The following is an 11,197-nucleotide window of genomic DNA, read 5'->3' as shown; positions in this document are numbered from 1 at the left end:
GGCGGCGCGAGCCGGGCGGGGCCGGACCAGTCGCCGCGAGCCGCGCTCGGGGATGGGGCGCTGGGGGCTGCTGCTGCTGCTCGCGCTCTGCGCCGGGGCCCGGGGCCTCGAGGGATCGGGGGAGACCGGGGGGAGCCGCGCGCCCGGGCCGCCGCTTTCGGGTAAGGGGGGGGGGGCTGTGGCTCTGAGCGGGGGGGCGGAGGTCCGGGGGGGGGGGGCTGTGGCTCTGAGCGGGGGGGCGGAGGTCCGGGGGGGGGGGGCTGTGGCTCTGAGCGGGGGGGCGGAGGTCCGGGGGGGGGGGGCTGTGGCTCTGAGCGGGGGGGCGGAGGTCCGGGGGGGGGGGGCTGTGGCTCTGAGCGGGGGGGCGGAGGTCCGGGGGGGGGGCTGTGCCTCTGAGCGGGGGGGCGGAGGTCCGGGGGGGGGGGGCTGTGGCTCTGAGCGGGGGGGCGGAGGTCCGGGGGGGGGGGGCTGTGGCTCTGAGCGGGGGGGGCGGAGGTCCGGGGGGGGGGGCTGTGGCTCTGAGCGGGGGGGCGGAGGTCCGGGGGGGGGGAGGCTGTGGCTCTGAGCGGGGGGGCGGAGGTCGGGGGGGGGGGAGGCTGTGGCTCTGAGCGGGGGGGCGGAGGTCCGGGGGGGGGGGGAGGCTGTGGCTCTGAGCGGGGGGGCGGAGGTCCGGGGGGGGGGGAGGCTGTGGCTCTGAGCGGGGGGGCGGAGGTCCGGGGGGGGGCAGGCTGTGGCTCTGAGCGGGGGGGCGGCGGTCGGGGGGGGGCTGTAGCTCTGAGCGGGGGGGTGGAGGTCCGGGGGGGGGGAGGCTGTGGCTCTGAGCGGGGGGGCGGAGGTCCGGGGGGGGAGGCTGTGGCTCGGTGCGGGGGGGGGGAGGCTGTGGCTCTGAGCGGGGGGGCGGAGGTCCGGGGGGGGAGGCTGTGGCTCGGTGCGGGGGGAGGGGGGGCTGTGGCTCTGAGCGGGGGGGTGGAGGTCCGGGGGGGGAGGCTGTGGCTCGGTGCGGGGGGGGGGGCTGTGGCTCTGAGCAGGGGGCGGAGGTCCGGGGGGGGAGGCTGTGGCTCTGAGCGGGGGGGGGTATCGGGGAGGGGCTGGCCCTCACCCGCCTGGGAGGGCTCCTCCGTCCAGGTGTCCCCCCCCCGTGCTGTGCTGGGGGGTTGAGACCCTGTTCCGCGCACTTCGGGGCCAGGCGCCGTGCCCCGAGGCGGGGTGGGGCTGCGGGAGCCCTCCCTCGACGGGGCGCTCCAGTCGGAGGGAGCCGGTGGGGGCATCACACCCAGCTGGGTCTCTCCCCCCCGCCCCCGCTTAGGCTTCCTGGAAGAGCCTCCTGCAGGTGGGGGTGAGTCGGGCACGGAGCAGCCAGGTGGCTGGTGTGGGGGTGAGTCACTCCCCACTGCTCCGGAAGGGGCTGAGTCCGAGCAAACTCCAGTGCCAGGATGTTGGCAGGGTGGGGACCAGAGTGTCTCCTCCACCTGCTGGCTGCTTGTCTCCCACCCCAAGGGGGCTGCTCCTCCCTGGGATGTCCTAGGTCACCCCTCCTTTACCTCCGAGTCTCAGAACTGCTCGGAGGGCCCTTTGCTGGGCCCCACTCGGCGAGGGGGCGATGGTGACCCCCGAGAGCTGGGATGTGGACCCGTGCCTGGTGCTTTCACCGCTGGGGGCAGTGGTGGTGTGGGCCTGTGGGTCCCAGGATGTTGGCGAGACTGGGGTGGGTGAGATCATGTCTGTCCGACCAGCTGCTGGGAGAGGGACCAGCTGGTAACACATCACCTCACCCACCTGGGCCTGTCTCTGGGCTCCTCTTTCCCAATGAAAGGCGCCCTTAAAAATGCAAGGCATTCTCCTGGCCGGGGCATCCCTGGGGCTCTGGTTTCAATAGGAGAGCACCTCTAGCTAGCAGGGTTCTTAACCTGGGGTATAGCCTACTGTTATCTGCCTTATTTCGGCCTGCTAACATGATATTTGCTTTGTTTCAGTGAATTAATAGCTTTTAGTTTATTATTGTTTTCCCTTTATATAGATTTAAATATGTTGGAATTGCAAGGAGCCTGCAGAATTCATTTTCTGTAGGATGGCTTAAAGCAGTAGATAATCCGGGAAATACTTGTTTGTAACTTTCTATAAAGGGGCAAAGCAAGAGTTTATTTTTTTTCAATCCTGCTCTCAATTTAATGTATAAACCTGCTAACATAGCAGTAATGGCCATTTCAAATTTCCTGCGCAATCACAACAGATAGAGGCCCGTAGACTCCTGCACTTTCTCTGTGGTTTCGGGAAATTATCCAAGAAAACATCAGTCATTCGTAATAAATATTTGTAAGATACCCAAAGATTGCTAAAATCGAAGATGGTACCCTCAGAAATCTTAGGCTGCTAGGCCCAGTTATGGAAAAGGGGTGGTATATCCGGAACACTTTGGTGCCAAAAAGGGCATTTAGGCCTAGGGATTTGGGAGATTGGGGCTGCTGGACCGGCATTGCCGAAATCAGTCCACTCCGGAGAGTTATCTTGTCAGTCAGAGAAACTGAATACTCCTCTCTCTCTCTCTCTCTCTCTGTGGCTATGTCTAGACTGGCATGATTTTCCGCAAATGCTTTTAACGGAAAAGTTTTTCCATTAAAAGCATTTGCGGAAAAGAGCGTCTAGATTGGCACGGATGCTTTTCCGCAAAAGCACTTTTTGTGGAAAAGTGTCCGTGCCAATCTAGATGCGGTTTTGCGCGAGAAAGCCCCGATCGCCATTTTCACCATCGGGGCTTTTTTGCGCAAAACAGTTTTTAGCTGTCCACACTGGCCCTCTTGTGCAAAAACATTTCCTGAAAAGGGCTTTTGCCCGAACGGGAACGTCAAAGCATTTGCGCAAGAAGCACTGATTTTGGACAGTAGAACGTCAGTGCTTTTGCGCAAAATCAAGCAGCCAGTGTAGACAGCTGGCAAGTTTTTGCTTTTGTGGAAAAACTTGCCAGTCTAGATGCAGCCTGTTTCTTAAACTATGTTCTGTGGAAAAACTCGCAATAGTGCCGTGACCTCTTCTTTGTTTTTGTCTCTTTATTTTTTTTTTTTTTTGGTCGGATAATTTTTTAAGAACACTTTCATAAGTGTGCCTCAAAAAAATATTATTGTTTGGTGTTCCGTGGCCTCAAAGTTTAAGAGACTCTGCTCTTGCTTTCTCTCTAACTGCTTTCTCGTTTCCTTAATTTTGCTTTTAGGTATCCTACTACCACTTGCTCCCAGGTCTTCCAGGGGAAGGGAAGCCACCCTTCTCCATCCAACCTTGGGATCCTTGTGTGTGTAGGAATTATTATTATTACTCCTCTTTGTCCACTTAGAGAAGTTTGAATTTGATCGTGTTAATGACGTCTTGGGTAGGAATTCAAGTGGTTTGGGTTCTTCCGGCTGGTTTTGTCGTGGAAGTGTTATCGTTATTCCATTAGCGATAAAGCTGTTTTCTATTTCATTCCCTGAGTTAGTGTGGCTGCTGCCAGCCCTCGAAGGAACCTTGCGGTTCCACTGAACTGTAACCTGGGATAGAGGATGAGCCTAGATCTTTTCCTGATCAGACTGGCGAGCCTTACCATCCAAATTTTACCAAAACTCCTTCTCAGGCTGCAGGGAGTTACCTCTGCTCCCCCAGGGCATTTCACAGGGTTGCCAGGTGTCCGGTATTTGAGCTTTCTGTCTGGGAAACAAATTGAGAAAATACCGGACATCGAAATGTTCAGTATTTTCTAATTACGTTTTATTATTATCATGAGTATCAGTACAGAGTTGCGTACTGCCTGGCTGGTAGACCCGCTCGCGCAGTGTGAGCATGTCCCAGCCAGGCAGTACTCAACTACACAGTTGTGGAGGGGGGCAGGGCGGGCTGGAATCTCCGGGGCTGGACTCACCCGTGCACCCCGCCAGGACCATGCTCTGGACAAGCAGTGCCCTGGAATCTGCGTGCGCCTGGGCCAGCCCTGCTCCCCACCAGCCGGTTCCTCCCCCCGGTCTCCCCTGGCGCGCCCCCCCCCCCCGGGTCTCCCCTGGCCAGCCCTGCTCCTCACCAGCCGGTTCCTCCCCCTGATCTCCCCTGGCGCGCACACCCCCCCCCCCCCCCCGGTTTCCCCTGGCCAGCCCTGCTTCCCACCAGCCGGTTCCTTCCTCCAGTCTCCCCTGGCCAGCCCTGCTCCCCCCCCGATCTCCCCTGGTCAGCCCCCCTCCCCCAACCCCATCCTGGCCAGCCCTGCTTCCCACCAGCCGGCTCCTCCCCCCCAATCTGCCCTGGCCAGCCCTGCTGCCCCCGACCTCCCTCCAACCAGCCCCATTCCCCTCCCAGCTTCCCCTGCCCCAATCTTAGATCAAGTATATCTGATATTTTTTTGAAACCCTCGGGTTACCCTGGCGCTTCACGTAGCCTGCTGTAAAACTAGGCAACATCTAGCTAAGTCTGTCCCAGCTAACGCGTCAGCCGATGGGCGGCTCCGAGTGCTACCCGCCGCAGTATAGGCACTGTCCTGATACTCCAGCCGATGCATTTGATGGGGTGTCTGGCTTCGCAGACCAGCCCTTTTCAAAGAGGGGTAAACCACGGCCACGGCCCACACCGGGCTCTGCCAAGGGGGCCTGTAGTGTGCAAAGAGCTTGCCCGTCGGCAGGGATTTGCCCTCAGCGCTAGGGGTGGCAGCACCAGAACTCACAGCGGTTGTTGGGGGGGGGGGGGGGGGGGAGGGAGGGTCTGGAGAAAAGGGAGCTGGAGCAGCGCTCAGCTAGGCCTGGTGACCTGGGCCAGTGGCGTCTGGCTACGGGCTGCTCCTGCCACACAGCTGGGGGAGCCAAGCCCCGGGCGATGGGTGAGCCCTGAGTTGCTGTTTCCTTTGTCCCACCTGCGATCTGACCGGGCTGGCCCCCACGGCGTCAAGGTGGCTCTGCCCAGACTTTTCAAAGGTCGTTGGCCTCTAGCAGGGAGCTTTCTGCAGCTTCCTCCTGTCCCCACCCCGCAGCCACCTTGTCAACAAAACGACTTCCTGGTGCAGGCGGCCTGGGCCCAGCCCTGGCTGCTCTGTGGCTGGAGCCGCGTCTCGAATCTTCGCTCTGGGGAGCTTCCTCCTGAGTAGCCAATGGAACCAGTCAAGCCTCAGCCAGAAGTGGGCGAGGGAAGACGGAAGCTGGGGTTTCCGCGGGGGTCGCTCTTGCAGCAGCCGAGCCTTGCACGGGGCAGCCTGGCTTGTCCTGGACCCATCCAGTTTGCAGCGTGTTGAATTCGCACCCCTGCGGGGGGAGGCAGTTGCGCCCCCGTGTGTGACGTGGGGGAGACCCCCCCCAGGCCAGCTGAGACCGGCCCGGTGTGGGGGGGCCGTGTGGACACAGCGTAGCAGGCTCCCTACAGTGGCTGCACCTCCCGCCCCTCCCCAAATGCCGTTCTGTGCCTTGCCGTGGGGCGTGGCTCGGGGGCCTTTCCGTGGTTCTGTCTCTCGGGCTGTCGTGTGCCTAGTGCAAAACGCCGCCCTTCTGCCGTGGGGCTGCGGGGATTGTGCCTGGGGGCAGGCGGCTCGATGCGCCTTCGGTGACTCATCAGACGGATGGGAGCCTGCGCTGCCCGGCTGGGGAGGGTGCGCCGGGGTCACGGCGAGGTGGCACCCACGCTGCTGCCGCTTCCTAGAGCTGCGTTGCTGGCTGGGATGTCTCTCCTGTGGCAGCCCGGGCCAAGGGCACGTCCGGAGGGGCGCGGGGTGTGAGACGCTCCAGCCCCACTGCAGGGAAGGCAGCAGCTGGCGCTCACACGGGGGTGGCCTCTGCGGGAACTAGAATGACTCACTGCAGTCGGGGTCAGCGCCCCCCTGCCTGGAGCTGCCCAGACTGGTGGGTGGCCGAGCTGCACAGTTTTGAGCCCTCGCGGCCACAGGCAGGTGGCTCACAGCTTCCCCTCTGCGCCTCGGGTTAGGGAGCAAACACGGGATCCGGAGCAAACAGGTTCACGGCCTCTGCCTCCCCGAGCAAGGAGGAAGCGGGAGACTGGGCGTTGGCGGCTGGCATACCAGGGACGAGCCTGGGTTATGTTCGTCCCTCGGTTCCCAGCAAAGAGGAGGGGGCGGGGTGGGGCTGATAGATGTTCCGCCGGGCATCCAGCAGTGAGTTTGCTCAGCCCCTGGCCAAGCCAGCTGGGCATTTCTAGCCAAACCTGTGGGAGGAGCCAGGCCCCTCAGATCCCTGTCCAGCGATAAGCTCACGGGTGGTGCAAATTCTGGGAAGCTGGTGGCATCTGCCCATCAGTGGCTGGTGAGATTCGAACCTGCAACCCCAGGATTCACAGGCTGAAGCCTTAACCCCTTGCCAGGGCAGGAGAGATTCGAACCCACAACCCCACGCATCCGAGGTTCATGCCTGGCCCACTAGGTCAGGGCCCTCCCTTGCTGAGATCACAGAGCAGGGATCTGGGCTTGGATTGCGAGCAGCGGTGGGGAGGGTCTGGGAGGGGACTGCTTTGGGGCAGGGGCTGTCTCTTGGTTCCCTGTTTGAACTGGGGGTGGGCTGGGGGAGCGGCTGGGCTGGGTCTGAGGCCCCGAGGTGCTACCCAGGGTTCATAAGGGTAACCAGCGCTCCCAGCAAACGGCGCGTCGGCTCCGGCATCTCGCCGCACGGCTGCAGCTCGGGCGTGGGAGCCGGAGTGAAACTGTGGGCGGCGGAGCCGGTCCAGCCTGTTTGGGTGACGTCACTGGGGTGACCCAGCAGCTTTCCGCGCCGAAGGCTCTGGCCTGGCTTGTGCCGGGAAGGGGGGGGGCTCCAGAGCTCGGGGGCGGGAGGCAGGCGCCAGCCCCGGCAGTGGCCATGCCAGGTACCTGCGGCTGGCAGCTCAGACCTTCTGAACTCCCTCGAACGTGCTGCTTCCCATAACTCCCTCCCCTGCGGCGCCCGAGCAACCGCCCGGAGGGCTGCCTTCCTGGGGAGCTGCGTTGCGGGCTTGGCTGGCACTGAGCTCGCTGAGCCCCCCGTCTGCCGACTCCTCCTCTTAGTCCCCGAGGGGCTGAGAGTGGGGCAGGGCCTGGGGAAGTGGCGCCTGGTGTACGGCGAGCCAAGGGATTTTTCTGGGGACCCCGACTCTCGGAATTAGCGGGGCAGGAGAGCCGCCCGGCCGCCCCGGCACTGGGAACGCAGTCTGGTGTTTGCACTAGTGGGGGGCGAACCCCCTTGGGGGGCAGGGGGCTGTAAACGAGCCTCGGCCCCTCTCGGGTGCTGCTAGAAGAGCTGCTCAGGCTCGTCTGGGTGACTCGGGGCTGGGATTCTCGTCCGCGCTGTGGGCTCTGTCCAGGCGGGAGGGGCTTGGCTCCTGGCCCCCTGCCTATGGAAAGGGGGTTCCCCCTCCCCGGCTCAGTTCCAAGTTGGCCAAAAGGCTCATCCTGCACCCTGGTGGAGCCGGCTCGCGTGCTCCTGTCTGGAGAGCGTCTGGTGTCCCGGGTGTGGCGCACCAGGCTCTGCCTCGGTTCCCCAAAGCAGGCAGGGCCCTGGGCTGCGGCGTTAATACGGCCTGGGGCCCGCCGTGGGCCGAGACCCTTCTGACACCGCCCTGCCGGAAGCGCCCGGGTCAGCCTCAGCGTTTCCTGCCCCCCGGCCCCTCCTCGCTAGGTCCCTGGGCGCCGAGCGCAGGGCTGAACCGTGTGCCCCCGGGAAGCACGTGGGGGCCTCGTTTAGAAACCGCTCTGGGGGAAGTGGCGGGAGAGCCGCTGGCGCTGCAGTCCTGCGGGTGGGGGCCGCCCGAGCCCCGTGCCGGACAGGGCTGGTTCCTCTTTGCTGGGCTGCTGCTCTGGCCTTTCTCCCAGCCGGCCCCTCGCGCCTGGGGGGCTCCCTGTGGGCAGAGCCTCTCGGGTTGCTGGCTGCTCGGGGCAGGGGCCGTCCATGAGCGCAGCCGGGCCTCAGGCCCCTAGTGAGGGGGCGCTGACGGGGTCCCTCTGCTTCCCTCCCCAGAGCTCTGCCTCTTGCCCAAGGTGGTGGGGAGGTGCCGGGCCTCCTTCCCCCGCTGGTGGTACAACGCCACGAGCCAGGCCTGCCAGGCCTTCGTCTACGGCGGCTGCAGGGCCAACCTCAACAACTTCGTGACGGAGGACGCGTGCCGGCTGGCGTGCGTCGCGCCCACAGGTGAGGCCCCCGGTCTCTGCTCTCCTGCTGGGTGCCCGGCCTGGGTGGGGTCTCTCCGTGGGGTGGGGGCCATGGGCACCGGGGGGGGGGGGGGCTGTGCTTGGCGGATGCGTGGCGCTGGCAGGGCAGTGCGTCCTCACACCCGCTTTCTTCCCAGACGGGGAGAGCTTGGCTGAGACGCCGCTGCCCAGCCGGAAGGAAGTGCCCGATGCAGATGGTGAGTAGTGGGGGCGCTGGGGGCCAGTCCTGCTCTGCTAGGCTCCCTAGGCCAGACTGGGATAAACGGGACCTGCATGGGGCCCCCAGCGGCCAGGTCTGGGACCTCCCGGGGAGGGGGGCATTGCTCTGTGCCCTGCTGGCCCCTGCGGCTGCAGCTCCCCTTGGCCGAGGGGTAGCGGGTAGGGGGCTGCCTCGGAGCTGGGCTTTGCCCCTTCCTCCTGCCTCCAGCTTCCCCGCTCCTTGGGGTGACTCCGGAGCCCCGCAGCCCCTCTGGCTCTTCTCCTGCGCCCTCCTAGGGGCTGCCTTGTGCCTGCAGCTAGCACAGCCGCTGGCTGGGACCTCCGGGCCTTGGGGGACTGGCCCCATCTGAGTCCAGTGAGCAGCCGGGTGTTGCTGGGGAGCACCCAAAGCACCCGGTCCAGCTCCCTGGGGTGATGTCCTGGGGCCTCGCCTTGGATGGGCGCACGGGCGGCGGGTTGGGCGCTGGGGTCTTTGCTTTGCAGCTGCCTCCCTGTGACCCGGCTGCAGAACGGAGGGCGGGGGTGGGGAACGGGCCACCAGGCTGCCTCCCCCCAAAAAAGGAGCCTGAGGCTGCTTCAGCGCCTGCTTGGGGTGTGGGATCAGAGCAGGGAGCTCCTCTGGCCTGCCCGTTCTCTTCCCCCGACTGCAGGGGCGCCCCCGCAGCACGGCCGGCCAGCCAGCAACTCGCCCAGCTATGGAGGTGGCGTGTCTCCCCCGCGGGGGGGGCTGGGTCTCGGCGGGCAGGGCGGGGCCTGCAGGGAACGGGCTGCGTTGCTGCGGCGCTTGTGGGGTGCCAGGGCTCTGCAGGGGCAGGTGGCGGATGCCCGGCGCCGTGGGCGGGACGGTCACCGGGCGGCCTTGTCCCTGCGCTAACGCTCTGGCCTCTCACGCCGCCCCTCCTCCCCCAGAGTCCTGCACGGCGCCGCGCGTGACCGGCCCCTGCCGCGCCGCCTTCCCCCGCTGGTACTACGACCCGGCCACCGGCGCCTGCCAGCAGTTCGTCTACGGGGGCTGCAGGGGCAACAGGAACAACTACCTGCGGGAGGAGCAGTGTCTGCAGCAATGCCGCGGGGCTGCCGGTGAGCGAGCCGCCCGGGAGGCAGGGCTGGGGGGGCGCTGGCGGGGCTGTGGGGGGAGGGGCCCTGAGCTGCTGGAGGTGGTGGGGCCCTGAGGTGGTGGGGCTGTGCAGGGTGGGGCCCTGAGGTGGTGGGGCTGTGTCGGTGGGGCCCCCAGCTGCCCCACGTGGAGGGGCTGTGGGGGAAGGGGCTGTCTTAGGGCTCAGCCTGTCTCTCTCTCTCTCTCTTTCTCTCTCGCAGGTGGCCCGGAGGGGCCTGACGTTCACTCCACCAGAGGTAAGAGGCCAGGCCGGGCCCCCCACCTGAGCCCGGGGGCCCCCCCTGCAGTGCTGGGCTGTTGGTGTGAGGAGGGGGCCACGGAGCAAGCGCCTGCCCCCCACATTCACCCGCTTCCCCTCTGCTCCCCGCAGTGGTGGCGCTGGCCGTGCTGCTGGCCGTCCTGGCGGCCGTCCTGCTGGGTTTGGGGGTCGTGGTCTTTGCCAGGCTGTGCAGGAAGAGCCCGGAGCTGCAGGGGGGCGTTCCCTGGAGGCCCCTGGACGACAAGGAGTACCTGATGAGCAACACCTACACGCTGTGAGGGGGCACCGGCCCCCCCCCCGCCCGGGGCTCGGCCCGGAGCCTGGGACTCGCCGGCGTGGAGGAGCGTCCGTGGGTTATAAACGCCCCCTGCCGGAAGCTGCTGCCCGACGACACTTCCAACTTTTTTTTTTACCACAATAGTTAGTGTGCAAACTGCTCCGGCAGACCCTGGGCACTCAGCCCCTGCCCCTGCCCCGACAACAGGGCCTTGCTGGGCAGCTCTCCCCCCCCCCCCCCCCCCCCATGCTGGAGAGGGGCACCCATGCCCTGTGGGGCTGATGGGGGAGCTGAGAGCACTGCAGCCAGCCTGGTCTCTTCCCAGCAGCTGAATCTGACGGGATCCCATCTGCCCCTGGCTGGCGGGCTCTGAGGGGCCTGTGGTACAGCTGTGGCTCCTGTTCCCTGGCATGGCCCGGCCACGGGATGGGCTGCAGAACCGTGGCTGCTGGGGGAGGCCCTGTCATCTGGCCTAAGTCTGGGGGTTAGGACAGATCTGGGCTCCCAGCCTGCAGCAGGCTCCTCCCAAGGGTCCAGCCCAGCTCCCCAGCCTGGCTGCTGTGCTGAGAGAGGAACAGCCAGTTGCCCCCAGACCAGCTCTCTGCCCTGCTGAGGGGGCCTGGCTCACCCCCCTGCCCGGTGCAGGGGGGGGTTGCAAGCCCTGTTAACTCCTGCAGGCTGTGGGGCTGACCCCTGCCGTGAGGGCAGCCTGAACTGGGCACAGTGGGGCCAGCCCGGGGTGGGGGAGCTGTAACGGCTCCGGAGGGCGAGTCCCTCCCTGCTCAGAGATGCTGGGGCTGTCCCCTCCTGCGGGGTGCTCAGTGGCTAGGAGTAATGCTACAGCCCATGATCCGGCACCTTCCTATGGGCACAGAACTGCCCTCCTGGGCTCTCCTGTGCCCTTCTGTCCAGCCGGCGCCTGGACCTTCTGCAGCCGCTGGCGTCTGGGAGCGGCCTCCGCAGGGTCCGGCCTGTCGGGTGCCAGCACCGCCCGTGCCTGTGTCTGAGCCAGCAGCGAGCAAGCGGTGCTGCCGTGCAGGGGCTGAGCCTTTGGCGTCTGCCAGGGACCCTGTTCAACTTGTTTTTTTACATTCTGAGATTTCTTTGAATAAAGGGGAAAAGGAAACGGTTCCTCTCCTGCGCCTGCCTGGGCCCCGGGGGGCTTGCGGGGCTGGGAGCCGGCCTGGAGAGTGTGGG

At 65.3% G+C, this 11,197-nt stretch overlaps 1 protein-coding gene across 1 annotated transcript; it reads left to right on the top strand.

Moving 5' to 3' along the window:
* On the top strand, window positions 1-11,126 carry SPINT2 (serine peptidase inhibitor, Kunitz type 2). The gene is made up of 6 exons (XM_075915523.1): window positions 1-161; window positions 7,938-8,108; window positions 8,266-8,325; window positions 9,257-9,427; window positions 9,665-9,700; window positions 9,835-11,126. Exons 1-6 carry the CDS (start codon window positions 53-55, stop codon window positions 9,999-10,001), a joined length of 714 nt encoding a protein of 237 aa, XP_075771638.1. The 5' UTR covers window positions 1-52; the 3' UTR covers window positions 10,002-11,126.
* The last annotated feature ends 71 nt before the right edge of the window (window positions 11,127-11,197 follow it).

This window comes from Pelodiscus sinensis, unplaced genomic scaffold (genome assembly GCF_049634645.1).
Source record: "Pelodiscus sinensis isolate JC-2024 unplaced genomic scaffold, ASM4963464v1 ctg34, whole genome shotgun sequence".
Classification (NCBI taxonomy): domain Eukaryota; kingdom Metazoa; phylum Chordata; order Testudines; family Trionychidae; genus Pelodiscus; species Pelodiscus sinensis.
The sequence above is the reverse complement of the archived record's forward strand: the minus strand, read 5'-3'. Positions and strand labels throughout refer to the sequence as shown.

Coding starts and splice junctions, on each gene's coding strand:
- SPINT2 (XM_075915523.1), top strand. CDS start 53: ATGGGGCGCTGGGGGCTGCTGCTGCTGCTCGCGCTCTGCGCCGGGGCC. Junction 8,109..8,265: donor GGCGTGCGTCGCGCCCACAG/GTGAGGCCCCCG, acceptor CTTTCTTCCCAG/ACGGGGAGAGCTTGGCTGAG. Junction 9,428..9,664: donor GCAATGCCGCGGGGCTGCCG/GTGAGCGAGCCG, acceptor TCTCTCTCGCAG/GTGGCCCGGAGGGGCCTGAC.